At 41.6% G+C, this 18,568-nt stretch overlaps 1 protein-coding gene and 1 non-coding gene across 2 annotated transcripts; one reads left to right on the plus strand and one right to left on the minus strand.

Moving 5' to 3' along the window:
* The first annotated feature begins 363 nt into the window (after positions 1-363).
* Positions 364-3,849, plus strand: LOC126661877 (uncharacterized). The gene is made up of 2 exons (XM_050355758.1): positions 364-1,292; positions 1,509-3,849. The coding sequence occupies exons 1-2, from the start codon at positions 364-366 to the stop codon at positions 3,847-3,849; spliced, it is 3,270 nt and encodes a 1,089-aa protein (XP_050211715.1).
* A 13,112-nt stretch (positions 3,850-16,961) lies between these two features.
* On the minus strand, positions 16,962-17,068 carry LOC126662421 (small nucleolar RNA R71). The gene has a single exon (XR_007635796.1). It is a non-coding gene; the product is annotated as a small nucleolar RNA R71 (small nucleolar RNA).
* Between the last annotated feature and the right edge of the window lie 1,500 nt (positions 17,069-18,568).

An 18,568-nucleotide genomic window follows, 5' to 3' on the forward strand; every position in this document is an offset into this window, starting at 1 on the left:
AATCAAGGTAGGGCGAGTAGAAACCGAAGAAGGGTTTTTCGTGGTCAACGCCCGGAGCAACTACAACATTTTGCTCGGCCGCGATTGGATACACTCCAACATGTGTATACCCTTAACTATGCATCAGATGCTCTTCATCTGGCGAGATGACGGCGAGGCCGAAGTTGTGCAGGGTGACCCCAACCCCTTCGGCGAGGACCATAACGTGCTCGAAGCACGTTTGTACGATGAAGAGGTGCGCAACATACAATCCCTTAGTTCGAAAGGGGAAACGAGCGTTCCTCGCTTGCTTGTTAACTCGGATCGGCCGGTATCAGTGACCCTCGGGGGCAAAGGCCGATCCACCATCCTCAAAGATTCAAAATGATAGCACGCCATAAAGAATTGAGGGAGAAGATTAGACAGTTAACCTCGCTGTATGATATTGATTCGGCCGAATGCATCTATGAGGACCAGGAGCAGGACCCAACAGGATCGCTGCGGATCGGGGACATACGATTGGCAACCGGGAAGTTAGAAGATGATCCCGCCCAAGTACAGGACGATCTCCTCGAAATCAATCTGGGGACAGATGAATCGCCCAAACCCATATACATCAACGCAGGACTGGACGAAGGATTCAGAGAACAACTGATCGACTTACTCATTGAGTTCCGCGATTGTTTTGCCTGGTCGTACGAAGAAATGCCGGGCCTTGACCCTGATATCGCCGAACATAAGCTTCCATTAAAGAGCGGATTTCGGCCATTTCGGCAACCTCCCCGGCGAATGTCCAGGGAAGTGGATACTCTCATACAAGATGAGATTAAGCGGCTGGAAGATGCCAAGTTTATTCGGGAAGCCCAATACACCGAATGGCTCTCTAACATCGTACCAGTAATGAAGAAAAACGGGAAGCTACGGGTATGCGTTGATTTTCGGAACCTAAACCTGGCCACGCCCAAGGACGAATACCCAATGCCCGTGGCCGATATGCTGATTGACAGGGCAGCCGGACACACAATACTCAGTTTCCTCGACGCTCACTCCGGGTACAACCAAGTTCCAATCAGCAAAGAGGACATCTCCAAAACGGCTTTTAGATGCCCCGGGCCGATCGGGGCGTACGAGTGGGTCGTGATGCCCTTTGGCTTGAAAAACGCAGGGGCAACATATCAGAGGGCGATGAACAAGATGTTCAGAGGCCTTGAATGCCTTGAGGTCTATATCGACGACGTCGTAATCAAATCAAACACCAGTGAAGTTCATTTGGCCGATCTCCGGAAAGGTTTCAAGCGTATACGACGTAATGGGTTAAAAATGAACCCTCTGAAATGCGCGTTCGGCGTTTCGGCTGGAAACTTCTTGGGTTTCTTGGTTCACCAGCGGGGAGTAGAAATAGATAAGAACAAAGCCAAGGCGATTATCAATGCTGAACCACCCAAAACCAAGAAGCAGCTCCAGAGGCTCATCGGTCAAATCAATTTTTTAAGAAGATTCATAGCAAACACAGCAGGACGACTTCGCAGCTGGAGTGTTTTGCTGAGGGGAAGAGAGACCGATGAGTGGATATGGACGGACGAGCAACAGAGGGTGTTTGACGATTTGAAAGGATACTTGGCGAAACCTCCGGTAATGACCCCTCCAAAGCCGAATAAGCCGTTGTTGCTATACCTATCGGCTGCACACGAATCCCTAGGATGTATGCTCGCCCAAGAGGACGATGGGGTCGAGAGAGCAGTCTACTACTTAAGCCGAGGATTGACGAACACAGAGATTCGCTATACCGACATAGAAAAAATGTGTCTATGCCTGTACTTCACATGCTGCAAGCTGCGATACTATATGTTGCCGGTTGTAGTGTATGTATTATCCCAGACCGACATCATTAAGTATATCTTATCAAAGCCATACCTGAGGAATCGGATTGGAAAATGGGCGATTGCAATGTCCGAATTCACATTGGTGTACGTTCCTCAAAGAGCAGTAAAAGGACAAGTATTGGCAGACTTCTTGGCCGATCACCCTGGTATTACCCTCAAGGAAGAGACACCTGGTCAAGTAGACATCACGTCCTTCGACATCGCCGTGTGGGAAATGTGGTTCGACGGATCCAGGACAAGCCAGGGGGCAGGCGCGGGAGTACACATCGTCACACCCTTGGGGGGATCCTACCAGCTATCATTCAGACTCCAGTTCGAATGCACCAACAATCAAGCAGAATATGAGGCCCTCATATTCGGTTTTGAGATTTTGGCCGAGCTAGGGGCACGGGCGATCAGTGTAAAAGGAGATTCTTTGCTAGTCATTAAACAAGTGACGGGAGAATTTAAATGCGAGTCCGAGCTATTGGTGAGGTATTGCAACAAGGCGAAACACCTGATCGAAGGATTCCAAGACACGAGAATAGAATACACGGAGAGGGCCGATAACGGCGTTGCAAACGACCTAGCTCAGCACGGTAGCGGTTACAAGGTAAACCGAGAATTCGATGTCATAGAGAGGGAAACACCGAACCTCCACACCGGGGGCATCACGATCGACGAAAGACAGTTCTCGGTTTACCAGCTGGACGTCACCCAAGATTGGAGGGACGAGCTCCTGAAGTGGTTCGAAAAACCAGACGCCACAAATAGGAGGTTGAGGACTCTAGCCCTTAATTACGTGGTCTTAGCCGGCGAACTATATAAGAAGGGCTTTGAAGGGCTACTCTTCAGATGCATCGGTCCGAAAGAGGCGATGCTTGCTATGGCCGAGGTACACGAAGGGATAGCAGGCGCCCACCAGGCGGGTCCCAGAATGAGATGGCTCATCCATAAATACGGCTTTTATTGGCCGAAAATGGAACAAGACTGCATAAGATATGCCAAAGGTTGCGAAGCCTGTCAGAAATTCGGCCCAATACAACACGTCCCGGCCGAAGACCTGCACTCCATCATCAAGCCTTGGCCATTCAGAGGATGGGCGGTCGACCTGATAGGGAAAGTATACCCCGGCTCGTCTGACGGTCATACTTTTGTGATTATCGCCACTTGTTACTTCACCAATTGGGTCGAGGCTAAACCTTTGAAGTCGCCGACACAAGAAGCGGTGATCAAGTTCTTCAAAGAATACATCGTCCACCGACACGGCTTGCCCGAGTCCATAACCACAGATCAAGGGACGATGTTCACAGGAGGCGATATAAGTTGGTGGGCTTCCCAAATGAAGATAAAGATGTTACACTCAACACCGTACTACGCCCAGGCCAATGGACAGGCCGAAGCCACGAACAAAGCCATCAAGCTCATAGTTCAAAAGATGATTGAAGAAAACCCAAGGCAATGGCATGTGTTTTTATCAGAAGCTGTTTGGGCGAATAGAACCAGTCAGAAGTCGGCTACTGGGACCTCGCCTTTTAGGCTGGTCTATGGTTACGATGCGATGTTGCCAATGGAGCTGACCGTCATGTCTACTCGCCGCAGATACCAAAGCGAATTGTCCAGAGAAGATTACTTTGACAAGATGGTGATAGATTCTCTGGACCTTGACGAAGAACGTTTGACGGCGTTAGACCACTTAGAAGCCCAGAAAAGAAGGGTCGAGAGAGCTTACAACAAACGGGTAAAACGGAAAGCTTTTTCCGTGGGCGACATAGTATGGAAAGCAGTCTTGCCTATCGGCCACAAAGACACTCGGCTTGGCAAATGGAGCCCGAACTGGGAAGGCCCCTTTATCGTGGTCAACAAGTTAACAGGCGGTGCTTACTTGTTGGCAGATATTGATGGGGAAGAACACGATAGGGCGATCAACGGTCAGTTCCTGAAAAAGTACGTCCCGAGCTGTTGGGAGGGCGTAGACCGTCGATTATTTGGAGCCGACGAAGAGTAGTGCTGTTTGTAATTTCCCGCCGAGCACCCTGAGATATCAGTTTACAGAATATGCGGCGAATATAGGAAAACGCCGATCAGTTGGTAATACCATTTGCTATTTTCGGCGTTTCACATCAGTTGAGTTTTTTCAACGGGCTCTCCGTTTTTCTCAACACCTTGTAATTATTTTTTAGCTTAATAATATTATTTCGTATCGGATTAACTATGAGCCGATAATATAATAATAATCAAACAAGGCGCAAATGTGAAAATGAAACTTTCGGCTCGATGGCCGAATAAGCATTAAAATTGCAAAAAAAATGTTATCAAACCATATACGGCCCCAGGCCGACCCAAGGGTTTTAATATTCAGAATTAACATACAAAATTGTAAAAATTGTTCTGAACTTAAAAGTGCTAAAAATGACTAAACATATCGCCCATCTCACTACGGAGAGTGCTGAATTGGGAGCGAGCGTCTGCCACCTTTGACTTCATCTTCGCAAGGCTCTGCTTCAGGGCGTTTCGATCTTTCTTGACAGTGATACCCTCAAGCAAGTCCTTGTCCATCGCCACTTCAAGATCGCCGATGGATTGTTCTTCCGCCTCCAACTCAGACTTCATCGCAGCGATCTTCTCCTGGAGCTCTTTGGCATGATTCCGGCGAGACGTGAGAGTCGACACAGCCGATTTTACATTTAACTTTAGCCCATCCAGTTTCTCCTTGACAGCATTCTCTTGGGCGAAGAGTTTGTCATGCTCGGATTGTATCGCCGTTGACTCGTCATATATGGCCTTGAAAGCGGGGAGCGAGGCTGACAGCTTGACCATAGCACTACGGGCCTTCTCACTTAAGACTTCTGGAGGAGCGTCGGCCAAAGCAGTCGCCGATTTTTGTAGGCGTTCAACATCTTTAGGCGACTTAAAGAGGGAGACGCCTTGGGACTTCAAAGTAGAAACAGCATCTAAATGATCGCCCCAGCTCTCAGAGCCTTTGGCTTCTCTTGGCACTTCAGTCTCTTGGACGGGCGAATCATCCATATCGCTGTCAGAATCCAGAAAAGCAGCAGCCTTCGCCGCAACGTCGTCGCAGCCAGCGGTGTCATCAGGGATCTGCCAGGTTTGACCACAATAAAAGATCAGCTGATAACTTTACTATTGAAGCAAAGGGAAGCAAATATGAGGTACCTTAGTCTTGGAAGCGAGCTTCGCCGGCAGATTGGCAAGAGACGAGCTCAATGGAGACAGCAGCGTCGGCATGGGCGAAAACGCCAGCATCTGGGACACGGTAGGTGTCACCGTGGAATTGGACTTCTGAGAAACCACCGGCTCCACGGTTCGGCCCTCGTCTCCAGTAAGCTCCTCGGCCGTTTCAGTATCACCCCGAGAAGAAGATTGCGCGCTTGAAGGTCTGGTAAGTGGGGCTTCAACAGGTGCAGGGTCGAACATCCGGGACCCCGATATGTCTTGTTTCGCCCTCTTCGTTTTAGGCTCCTTCTTGGAGGGTCTTTTGGCAGGACGTTTTTGTTTCGCCCTCTTAGGTTCAGAACGCTCCTCGCCGTCGGTGTCGAATACATCTCCCTTACCCCACTTAGGAACGCCAACTGAGAAAAGCAACAAAATTAGAGGGCGAATTTAATAAGAATAAATGAAAAAAATAAGCAAGTTACCTGGTATCCTATTATAGCCAATTCGGACAAGTTCGGCTATCGCCTCGACATCAGAAGGGCATCTGATGCCGGTATATGTTACGCCTTCACTTGTTATTTCAGGTTTTCGCTTTTTTAATTTTTTCTTGGGAAGTTTTATTTGATCAACGGTGGACATATTAACTTTGGGTACTGGTGGGCTCTTATATTTAAATTTAGGGCGAATATGAGCAAGATAAAATTCATAAGAGTATTTTTGTTCGTAATGTTCTTCCCATACTTTCTTCATTTTTTCATCATATTTTGCCCTAGCCATTCGTCTATGTTTTTGCATCCTAAGGTTCATACCAGGGCGATCTAAAGGGTCATATTTGAACTTATAGAAACGTTCGAATCTAGCTATTTCGAAAAGATGAAAGAGATTACCTTCATATTTCGGACGTTTTGGTGCCTGCAAAAGAAATAGATCGGCATGAGTAGGGTTTCGTGATAAAGGAGGCAATGAAAAATTATGAAGACTGAGGATTTCTTTGGGGGAGAGGTCGAAATAAGACTCTACGACTGAAGCCCACCAGCTTTCATACTCAAGGGTCCGAATCATTGATAAAGAAGGGCGAGAGATTTCGGAAATGGGGGGAAGATAGGCTCGGTTTAGGCGGCAGATAAATTGGAGGTCTGGGTAATTTTCTAAAGAAGGTTTATAGGTCCCGCGATTATTGACGGAGATCAATAAAGGACAGGGAATCCCTTGACTATAGCCGAATTGATGGGCGACATAATTTGGGCAGTATGCTTCAATGCTACTGCGGTTGTATTCCAGCCCGGCGATTAAGTTTCGTGATTTTAAGGCGCTACCCCAGTTTTGACCGCCGAGTTTTACACGAGGATCGGCCATTGCTTCTTCAGAATCGGCGCTATCCCAAGGGAGATACAACCAAGTAGGGGGATATTGAAGAGACAGAATGGGGCAGAACAATTCGGCAGTTCTGACTGAGTTGGTGAAAACTTCCAGTACGTCTAGTACATGGGGGAGGCGAGTACCGGCAGCGATCAATTGGTAACCGCATAGTTCGGCTTTTATCTGTGGACCAACTTCAAAGAGTTCTGGGAAATAAAGAGCCAGACATAGTTGTAACACCCATAATGGACCACTTGGGCATTGAAAGATCCGTTTGTCTCCATGAGGGGCGATTTCATTCAAACTCCTGTATAGATGGGCGAGCATGAATTCTCCAAGATTGCATTTTCGGCCCTCAGCAAGGGCGGAAGCTAAGGTGAAACAATCTGTGGTAACTCTGAAGGAAGAGGTGCAAAGGACGAATTTTGCTATGAAGAATGCCAAGAAGGCGATGTGTTCTCGGGTATCCGGCTTGTAATGTTCTTCGCCCATAAAAAGCTTGACGAAGGGACCATAGCTTCTCTGAGCCTTCGTTAGTTTGAACTGGGGGACTTCGGCGTCCAGGTTGGGCGAAACGCGTTCGCCAGTGATGGGGATATTTAGCATGACCGCCATATCAAGCAGAGTAATTGTCATCATGCCGAATTTGAAGCAGAAGCAGTGGACGGCAGTAGACCAGAAAAGTGAGGAGCCCATGATGTAGTGTTTGGCGATAGGCCTGCTCGCCTTGCAGAGACTAATCATGTCATAGATGCCGACGTCCTTCCATAATTGGCCGAAATGGGGTTTCAGTCTATTTACCCAATCTTGGTACCCTTTGTGTTCGGTCGGCCAGTTTCTGAACATTGTGTTGACCCAAACGGAGGACTGATGAGGTAATGAAAAGCGTGGTGGGACTTCTTCATGAAATGGAGTTGCTATGTCGCAGAGATGACTGGGCGAGACAATGATTGGACCGACACATTCTTTGTTGTCGTTGGTTTTTACTATTACCTGAAGATCGGTATTTGGAGCAGCAGCGTGAATTTCGTTCATCTTATCGGTCACTTGAGCGGCGATAGCATCATTAGGAGCAGCCATGATAACTGAAGAAAAAGAGAGCCCTCAGTTAGGCGAACGGTTAAAAGAGGCGAATCAAAGACAGAAGAAGCTAGGGCGAAAACTTACCAGAAGAGACTTGGTGAATTACTCGAGATTGCTGAGGAGAGAGAAAGCTTGATAAATGTAGAGAGAGTAGGTGAGTGATGAAATGAAATGGTATTTTTTGTTAAATGACAAAATCAGAGGGAGCCGAAAGGTCGTGGGGCCAAAACGTGGCATCATGGAGAACAGCTGGAGATGACGTGGCTTAAAGGGGGTACCGAAAGGTCAATAGATGCGCACCCCTTTAAGTTGTTTCGAATGACTTGGGCCTCAGTAGTGGGCTTGGAAGCGCTGAGAAGGGAGAACAAGCCCAAAAGATAAACATTTCAGGCTTGTTGGGGGCATTGTTTACACCGGCCCAAAAGGGTGCTGAGTCAGAAGTTTCAAGTGGGCTTACGAAGGGGTCAGGCCCAAACAAAAAGTCTTTTAAATACTGCTTTTCTATTTTATTAGGAGTTTGTAGCTCAATAGGAGTATTTTATCTTTCAGAGTCTTAGTCCTAGTTGAATTAGGAGTCTTAAGTATGAGGAGCTATAAATAGCTCAGAGCTTTATTATTTTTGTATCAACAAATCAATCAATCAAAAACCAAGCCCAGTGCTTTTTATCCCGCAATCTCCGGATTGTTTTAATTTAGGAGTAGTTTTCGGTATTAATCTCGCCTGAGTCCGTGACTCCCAGATTATTATCTTTTAGATCACGTGGTTAAGTGTTTTTAACCAAACAAGCCCTGTGAATATCTGCATAGGTTCGTTAAAGTATCAAACCTCAAACCGATCCCGATTATAAATTCAAAGATTCGAGTCCGGAATATTTCCAGGCGAACATTAAGACATGTCAGAAACCATCATAAGCCACATAATCGAATATTTATAATTTTTCGAAAATAGAATTACACTATGTTAGATGTTAGGTGTTAGTGTTAGTATTCATTTTTTAATCAGCCCACTGGCTGTCCAAGAGAAGGTCGAACAAACGTTGCCAACTGGGCCAACGCTCACTTGCCAATATTTATAGTTAATTGTCATTTTCATTTTTTTTATTTCAATTTTTTAATTTTATAATTGAATTAACTACTCTGTTTGTTTGTATTAATTGATATTTCTCTTAGCAACTTACATATTGGTGCCAATGAACTTTAGTTTTAAAGGAGCGGGCACAACTCTTCATAGATCTTACAATTGAGTCCTTTCAAATACGTTATACACTTAAATTCTTCCTTTTCAGTTGTAATAAAAAAAACTTAATTAATGGTAAATAAATATTATCAACCGCTATTAATGTTTTTGAATTTGTAACAAATATAATTTTTATAAAAAAAATATATCACCGTTAGATAATTTAAATATATTAAATATTTTGAAAAGACTATTAATAGTCCATCCATTTCAAATTTTCAACCATAAATTCAGTTTTTAACATATTTATTTTGGATAAAATTTAATTTTAGATTGGCCACTCTGAATTGTAGGCGTAATAAAACATTACTATTTGTTAATTTGGTAGTAGTACTCATTTGTACTACCATGAAGGATATAGGTCGTTGCAGTACTTGTATTAGTAGTACACTACTACAGTTCTATTTTTTGCTTTATGGTAAAGGGAATAAAATCTTTTATACTTTATTTTTGTGATAAAAATACTATCTTTAACAAAGTTGGCATTTGACAATTTTTCGAACACAGAATCAATTTAACCCTTCAACTTGACATAAAATTTTAAATAACTTATTTTTAATGAAATCAAAAAAGAATTCATTACAGCATATCATAATATAGAGTATATTTGATAAAATAGAGAGCATTTTAAAAATAAAAAGTAATATTTTTAATTTTATTTCAATAAACTTTCCATTTAATTTTTTTATTTTTACAATATTAAATTATTTAATTATTTATTTATTAATTTTTTGTGTTGAAAAAATAATATTATGTTTTTTAAAAAAATATAGTTAAAATATTTTAACATTAAAAATTTATGATAAAATATGAGATAGCGAGTGAGTTGGAGAGAGCTAAACTTACTCTCTAACTTTGCTATTTTATTATGCTATTGTTTATTGAGCACCCGCATAGTGAAAAAAGAAGAACAAATTTATGTAATACAAATATGAATAAAGGATCAATTCCTCCTTAATTAGGCAAAAAAATTCAAATTGGTCATCTTTAAGAAAGTCAGTCGAATTAATCTACAATTATGATAATTTGTATAAAAAAGCTCCCCTCTGACAAAGAAAAATAATGACAAAACTGCCCAAAAATATAACTTTCACCCGAAAGAGAACATAATCCCAGACATATTTCAGATTTTCGGATCATCAGACTTCAAATTTTCAAACACTAGACTTAATATTCTCCAACACCGGACAAGTTTCAAATTGTCATATCGCTAGACAAATTTCAAATTCTCAGACACTAGATAGATCATCAGATTCTCAAACACCAAACAGATTATCAAATTCTCAAAAACTAGACAGATCATCAAATTCTCAAACACCAAACAAATCATCAGATTCCAAACTCCAAATCAGATTCTCAGATCTGCAGAAAGCTATTAACAATGGACCAAATGATTATCCCTAGAAGACAAAATTGACTTCAAATAGCCAATGGTATAAAGACACCAAAATATCCAGAACTTGAAAAGTGCGACACAAAAAGCAGTATAATAGAAGTCTAATCCTACATGCAATACTCAAGACAGAGGAGAATTTTATTGTCAAGAAGGCGTCACAGATTTTATCTGCAACAGTTCAAATAAACTTCTGATATTTTCAATAATTGTGTAATAATTACGGAATCCAGGCATCCACGCAATAGGATGGCCCTTGGGACAGACAAGGGATGTTGTCCCTTCTACAAACCTAGGAGGCACCAGACAAAATAATTACCAGGCATCCATGCTATTGGATGGCCCTTGGGACGACCAAGGGGATACTATCCCCTTTACAAACCTAAGAAGCACTAGACAAGATAATTATCAGGGTTTAAGCCATTAGACGAGTGTCTCTAAAAATCATCATAGGACGCTTCAATCCCTTATCATTTTTCTATACGTTTGGAAAAGAGGTGTCTATAGTTTTCCCTCTCTTTGACGGGTTTTTACAAAGTAGGTCAATTCTTGTCAAAGAACAAGACTCAACGTTCTACAAGCAATAAGGATTATAGGCACCTATTTTTCGAACAGGTGAAAAGTGATAAGGGATTTAAGCATTCAATGATGATTTTTAGAAAAATTTGTTTGGATGGAGAGCTTGTGATCCGCCTGTTTGAATTCAAGCGGACTAGATCAGTGCGCAATTGCAAATTTGAAGGATTGAAACTTAATTATCCACAAATAGTCTATAAAAATCCATAGATATTGTGATCTAAGTTTAAGAAATTGGACTAATTACAATATTTTAGAATTTTATAGGCTAATTTGCAAGTTTGACAGGTTAAAATTGACCATACCCAAACCCGTAGCATTCCAAAAGCCCTTTTTAACACGTCCGGGCACCTGAACATCATTTTAACCCCTTTGTGCATGCCATATACTATTTAATACGAATTTAAATTGTAATTATCTAGGATAGACATTCAACCTAATATAAACACTCACTTTCACACTCCTAATCCTAATTAGACTTCTAAGTTATCCATTCACTCACTTGTAGACATTTAACTCAATTCTAACTCCGTAAATCTTAATCTAATCTCTATAAATAGAACATTAGCACAACCTAGCTAAAGGTCGAACCGGTCTCACTAGAAAAAGCACATAAACCCTAGCTATATGTACTGTTGGTTGAACCCCCCTCCACACACCACTCGTTCAAACAAGCTAGAAACGCTTTAATCAGTCAAGAACGCACAGTTGCACATCGATCCTTCGTCGTATTTTACATCCATATCACTAAAAAACGAGCTAAGAACTCAAAATGGTTCTTTTAAGGACCCAATTTTTGTTTCCATCACTTTTGCCATGATCAGTTTAGAATCGCTAGATTTCAAGTGTTAGATTGCATGTTTAAGTTGTTTTCCCATAAACTGCCAAAATATGTGTTTTTGCCATACTTGCTATGATTTTAATCTTTTGACATGATTGCCATGAAATTGATTTAGGATCATGTTAATAGGATGTTTTCATCAGTTCTAATAATTATGCATTAATGCTATTGAAATTTGATGCTTAGAATACATTATTAGAGCTTAAATTGCCATGTTTGTCATGTTCTTAGTTGTTTTTCCATGAAAATAGTTTAGAAACATGTATATAGGGTGTTTCAATTATTTTTTAACATTGTGTTTTAATCCCAGAATATTCCAATATATTTTTCTCTGTTTTCTGCTCGTTTTGTGTTGTTTTTGCATGAAACCCGAACCAAAATGAGGAACTCCCGCAAGATGATTATGGTGGAAATGCCGCCACTCCATAGTGCCGCCACCGCCACTCTTAGTGGCTCCATCATGTCGCCGATGTTTTTCAGTTCCAGACGCTCTAGATCTCCCCAACTCAATCCAAACCTTCCTTTTGTGTTTCCGGGTTTGTTTGAACTCGGAACTGAGACCCGTTTTAGTCCACGACTTTGTAATTAGCTTTTGGATATGAATACATGTTGATATAGGCTAGACCCAATATGTTTCAGGCTTAAAAGCCCTGTTTTGTAATCTGCCATGCTAATCGGGCGCTGAATCTCAAGCCCGCTAAAGACCAGAATATTCCAAAAGACCCTAGTTTGAACCACTGGATCCGCATCGACAAGACAAAAAGCTTCCGTCTTTTGACTGAGTCCAGATTCCAATCACATAGACTACCAGACGATAGACGAGTGCTAAACACTCCGAGTCTATAGGGTTAAAATCACTAAGACCCACCTCTTTCTTCTACATGATAGGAACCACCGGGATTAGATGATTGTTTGTAGTACATACTACATGTCTCACATACTAGTCAAGTACAAGAGCTTTGGTAGTGTCTATGAACCCGATCTTTTGGTCTGATGGAAGGTGGTATGACCCATAAGCGAGAGAAATCTACCCATTCGGTAGAAAAAGCATTTCCTAGCTTAGCTAGGTGGCGACTCCATTTATATCAAAACTTTTCTAGATCCAAAGACAGCCATAATCCTAGGCGAGCTGACCCCAAACCTCGCTCCAATCAAATGGATATTGTCCACCATTGGAGTTACTCGCTTGCCGGTGGTTTGTTAATGCCCTAACCTGAGCATTATTGGATAAGGTGCACGATTCTGATTTCATGTCCCCTACTTTTTGTCCAGTTTGCATCTATTCGAGAGTAATACTTCGCAACTGGCCTGAAGATCATTTGTTTGATCCGAATTTCCCGTTGTTTTCCCCGTCGAATGGAGTTGTAAACCCTCAACTGTCTTGAGATTGGTCCAATGGCTTGAACCCATGGTAATTATCCTGTCTGGTGTCTCTTAGTTTTATAGAGGGGACAATATCCCCTCGGCCTTCGCAAGGGCTATCCTATAGCATGAATGTTTGGTAATTATCATGTTTGGTGCCTCCTGGTTTGTAGAGGGGACAACATCCCCTTAATTGTCCCAAGGGCCATCCTATTGCATGGATGTCTGGATTTTGTAATTATTACAAAATTATTAGAAATGTTTAAAGTTTATTCGAACTATCGTAGACAAGATCTGTGACGTCTTCTTGACAATTAAATTCTCCTCTCAAGAGTCTTACATGTAGGGTTAGACCGCTGTTATGCTACTTTCTATGTCGAACTCTACAAGATATTTTGGTGTCTTTATACCATTGGCTGTTTTGATATCAATCTTGTCCTCTAGGAATAATCGCCTGGTCTTCTATTGATACCTGTTTGGAGATCGGAAAATCTGATCTAGAGTCTGCAATATGATGATTTGTCTAGTGTTTTAGAATCTGATGATTTGTTTGATGTTTGAGAATTTTATCATCTGTCGGGTGTTTGAGAATTTGAAATTTGTCTAGTGATATGAGAATCTGAAATCTGTATAGTGTTTGAGAATATGAAGTCTAGTGTTTAAGAATCTGATGTTTGGTGATCTAAACATCTGTAATATGTCTGGTGTTATATTCTTTTTAGGCGAAAATTATGTCTTTGGGCCGTTTTATCTTTTATAGGCTTGGTGCCATACATATCTTGAAAATGTGAATTCCTTATTCACTCTCTACTTTCACTTTCTCTTTCTTACATTTGTTTTTCTCAATTTTGCAAAAATCTTCATTATGCCGCAACAATGAATGTTCAAAGAGTCGTGTTCCGATCTTAATAAGCATGTTATGCAGGATACTTTGTCTCTCGATATGGGCCATGATGTCCTTCTTTTGTTTTTCTTTGAGCATTATATTTGCACCGAATTTTGATATGAGGTAAGGATTTCCAAAATTTTCTCTTAGGTAAATGCATTGGTTGAACATTTAAAATACCGCTCGAAATTGCTCGAACAAATGTCCGAGGATTGAAAAACGACCGTCCAGAGGGACAACCTGCACTAGAATCGACGCAAGATTGATGTGGCACCGCGCCATAAAGAACTGGCGCCGCCGCCAGTTGAATTGGCGACATCAGCATGGCACCGATCCTCTTGGACAGTGTGATGTTTTGTCAAAAAATCAATCTATGGGTCTAGTTTTATGCTATTCTTTTACCAGTATTAACAAACTTGGTGTTCTTAAATTTTTTGGATAGAGACACATTCCGTAAGTCAGATAACTTTCACCCGGCTCGGCTATGGTTTGAGTCTTTGCCTCTTCCGATTTAGAGGCAAATATATAATACTGGTTTTGGCCGCTTTGTCCATTCTTTGTTTACTAGGGCTACAAAGTGCGAAGGTCTCTCGTCACATGCTTTGATAAAGCGATGGATGGACACCACCCACACATTTCCCTTATCGGTAGGGGAGATGACAGTCACTCCATTGGTTTTCTTGCTCATCACCGGGTTACAGTTTGGTATGCAGCTTGTGCCCTTTGATAGCGGTGTTCTAAACTACCTTTTTTGGGATGACTACATCTTCGAGATGCTGGGAATGTTGTCGAATGCTAAGGGTCCTACCATGTGGTATGTTGATTTGTACTTGTACTACTATGGGCGTATCCCGATGAGCGGTTATTATATCGATTAGATTATCGAGGCCTTCCTGTTATAATATATTATGGACCACCTTGTTCTACAATTTGGGGTCTACTCTACCCCTTATCGTTCTGCCAACGCTGGAGGATTTTTAGGATATTCTACCCCTATATAGGAGTTTATGTACCTTATTGTGTGCTTGAGTTTACAATTTGGGGCCTTCCTGTTATATATAATCTATCCCTATATAGGAGTTTATGTACCTTATTTTGTGCTTGAGTTTTTCAGGATATTGGAGTGTTTTTTAGCTTATTTAACCAAAGAAAGCAAATAAATTGTCAAAGAACCGTTGCAGCAAAGTCTTGGAGCAAGAAAGCAGTGGACTGCCTATTTAAAGAAGGTCACGATCGTGACCCTAAGCCAGGGAAAGGTCATGATCGTGACCCTAAGCCAGGGGAAGGTCACGATCGTGACCTAGCATCAGAAATGTACTGAGCCTTTCTCAACAAGGCATGTCACAATCTGGACCCTTATTTTAAGTAAGGGTCACGATCTGGACCAATGAAAAATAAATTCTCAGCTTTCAAATTTTCAAGGCTCAAGACTTAGGCACACTTCCTTATTTAGCCAAACACTCTTGTAATAGTTGTCTTTTATTCCTTTTTTCGGAGTACTATATAAACAACTTTATTTCTATTTTTTAGGGGATGTCTCATTAATGTAGGAGACATCAATTTTTAGTGTAGTTGTAATTCCCTTTTCTCTCTACATTAAGAATAGAATCAACATTGTTCTTGGTGTTCTTTATTTAATTTCCAGATTTTGTAATTTGGGTTTTATCTCCATCAATGCAAGCTTTCAGTTTTGAATCTTCATTATCTTGTTTATAATATTGCTTCCCTTTTTGCTTAAGGTAATTACTCTCACTTGTATTTTGTTTATTGATTATTGGTTAGTTGTTAATGTTAGGTTAACTATGGTTGGCTATGATTGTCATGTATGATGAATAGGTGATTAGATTGGGCTTTTTGGATTAGATTTTTGTTGTGTTAATTTGAACCTAATGCCTAGATTAAGTGCTCTTAATCTTTCATTCATATTTAATTAGTATAACGAGAGTTATCTAATGGAACGGACCTAGTTAAGCATAAGCTTGAGACCTAGATGCACTATCGTGATTTGGGGATTAAGTGGTTGTTGAAGTTCGCGATTTAATCGGCTTGATTAGTTTCATTGACATCTAATTGCGCAAGAATGATATAGATTTCGGTATATTAATCAAGTATCAGTTCTCTCAATTTCCGGCTCGAGAAAGTGGATTTGATACCTTTGAATAGCTTGACCCGATTCAATATTCATATACCCGACCCTATTACCTAGGATTCGCTTTGGCATGATTAGCAACCTCTAGGCACCTTTTAATTCTTGTTTTAATCCGTGTTTAGTTAATCGTTGTCTAATTAGTCCTTTAATTTCAAGTTCAATAGTTGTTTTACTTTTTGGAAACCAATCAAATACCATCTTTGTGCTAAACGAAATGAATAACACCTAAGTTCATTCTCATCATTGCTTTAATCACTCTTCGTGGGATCGACCTCGACTTATCGAGTATTACTAGTTGCTCTACCGTATACTTACGGTAAAGGACCAATAATTTTTTGGTGCCGTTACCGGGGATAGTGTTGCATTAAGAAAATTGAGAGTACTTTGAATCTTGGTCGAACTAGCTTTTATTTTTGTTTTACTATTGTTCTATTTTCTATTTTCGTGGTTTACGCGTGGTTTGTTTGTTTTCGCTTGTGTAGGAAATCGACTCTAGTGTATGCACAATACATGTCGGGCCAATCTCTCACTCGAACCATTCCAAGACAACCTCGGGGGCTACGAAAGGGGTGTGAGACAGAATATCGTAGACCCGCAATCAGGGAAAATGTGGAAGATGACTATGAGGAAGAGAGGTACCATCCTCAAGTTGATGGAGGGAGACAACAACACCGACCTCCTCCTCCTCCATTTGATGATGGGAACCGACAAGAGTAACAAGGGCAATAATGCCACGTATGGATGTTTTACTCAACCGGTTCAAGCGGCCACATTCGAGATAGAGCCGAGCACGATCTAAATCCTAGAGAATCAATGCCCTTTCTACGGGTTGCAAAGTGAGGATCCAAACGCCTACATCGCGAAGTTCTTGGGAGTCCTAGACACATTCAAGCTTCACAATGTCACCGCCGACCAAATAAAGCTTAGAATGTTCCCTTTCTCTTTAAGAGACAAAGCGAGCTTGTGGCTTCACTTCCTACCCAACGCTTTAATTCATAATTAGAGGGATCTCGCCCATTCTTTCCTCAAGAAATACATTCTGATGGGTAGGAATGCCAAATTGACAAAGGATATTATTGACTTCTACTAATACGATCGGGAATCGCTCTATGAAGCTTGGAAGAGGTTAAAGGATCTCCAAAGACATGTCCCTCACCATCGCCTAAAAAGAGACACATGGTGCAAATATTTTATGATGGCTTGAGTGAGACCACAAGGGCTACCATCGATTCGGCATCGGGGGGGGGGGGGGGGGGGGGGGTGGGTGGTGTTCTTTAATGCAAAAGACATATGAAGAAGCGAATGAGTTGATTGAGAAGTTGGCTATGATTAGTAGTAGTTGGTCCTCGGAAAGAAGAAGACCATCGGCCTAAAAGTCGGTGATGACACTTGACCAAGTACAAGAGTTTGAAGCCATGAAAGCTAAGAATGCTTCTCTCCAAAGTCAATTGGATGCCCTTAAGAAACAAGTAGTTCCGAGAAATACTCTTGTGGCATATGTGCAAGTGGGTTGTGAGCATTGTGGGATTACAACCATAGTAGTGTAGAATGTTTTTCCACGGGGCAAGCTTGGAGTGAGCAAGTGAATTATGTTGGTGGGCAACACCAAGATAATGACCCCTATTCGAATAACTATAGCTCCGGATGGAGAAACCATCCTAACTTTAGGTGGAAGAGCAATTAGGGGAAAGGCAATTCTCAAGTCTCTCAACAATCAGATCCACGTTTTTAAGGTGGGAATAGGCCTCCACAATAGCATGGGAACTTTCATCACAATTATGGGAACAACTACGGTAATCGGTCTCAACATCCTCCCAAAAGAGTTCGGATAAGGGAAATCTTGAGAGGTTTGATAGGATGGACACGGAAACTAAGCAAAAAGACAAGAACACTGCCGCTACCCTTCATCATTTGGAGACTCAAATCTCCCAACTTGCTATTAATCTCCAAATGAGAGCTCAAGAAGGATTACCCTCCACAACCGAGACAAATCCAAGAGAGCATGTGAAGGCCATCAAGGTTGTTGAGCTTCGAAGTGGTAGAGTCCTTGATGTTGATCATGACAAGGATCTTGAGAAGTTAAATGGTAAGAGGCCAAGAATTGAAGATGATGAGCATATTGAAGTGGAAGACATTGCTAGTTCTAGCAAGGATGTGTCAATTTCTAGTGAGGAGGTAGTAGTTGAAGTTTAGGAACCATATGTGAGAACACCTCCACCTCCTCATTTTTTTCCCAAGGTGCCTTTTCCAAGTCGATTTAAGAAGAAGCCGGATGATCACAAGTTCCAAATATTTCTGGAAATCTTTAAGAAACTTCAAGTCACTTTGAGCTTTACAGATGCCTTGAGAGAGATGCCTCAACATGCAAAGTTTCTCAAAGATATTATCATGAACAAGAGGAGTTGGGACACTAAGTAAACCATTCCTTTGACGGAGAATTGTAGCTCGATTATCTCGAGCAAGTTGCCTACAAAATTACAAGATCCAGGGAGTTTCACTATTCCATGCTCACTTGACACTTCCACTGCTTTGAATTGTCTTTCTGATTTGGATGCAAGTATAAATCTAATGCCCTTGTGTCTTTTCAAGAATTTATGTGGAAATAAACCGGTATAGCAAACTTCTATAATGCTCCAATTGGCGGACCATTCGCTCAAGAAACCA

The sequence above is a fragment of the Mercurialis annua genome, linkage group LG8 (genome assembly GCF_937616625.2).
Source record: "Mercurialis annua linkage group LG8, ddMerAnnu1.2, whole genome shotgun sequence".
NCBI lineage: Eukaryota > Viridiplantae > Streptophyta > Magnoliopsida > Malpighiales > Euphorbiaceae > Mercurialis > Mercurialis annua.

Excerpts from the sequence above, each read along its gene's own strand:
- LOC126661877 (XM_050355758.1), top strand. The coding sequence starts at position 364 with ATGATAGCACGCCATAAAGAATTGAGGGAGAAGATTAGACAGTTAACC. Across the intron at positions 1,293-1,508 it reads AAGCGTATACGACGTAATGG|CTGGAGTGTTTTGCTGAGGG; the intron begins GTTAAAAATGAA and ends ACGACTTCGCAG.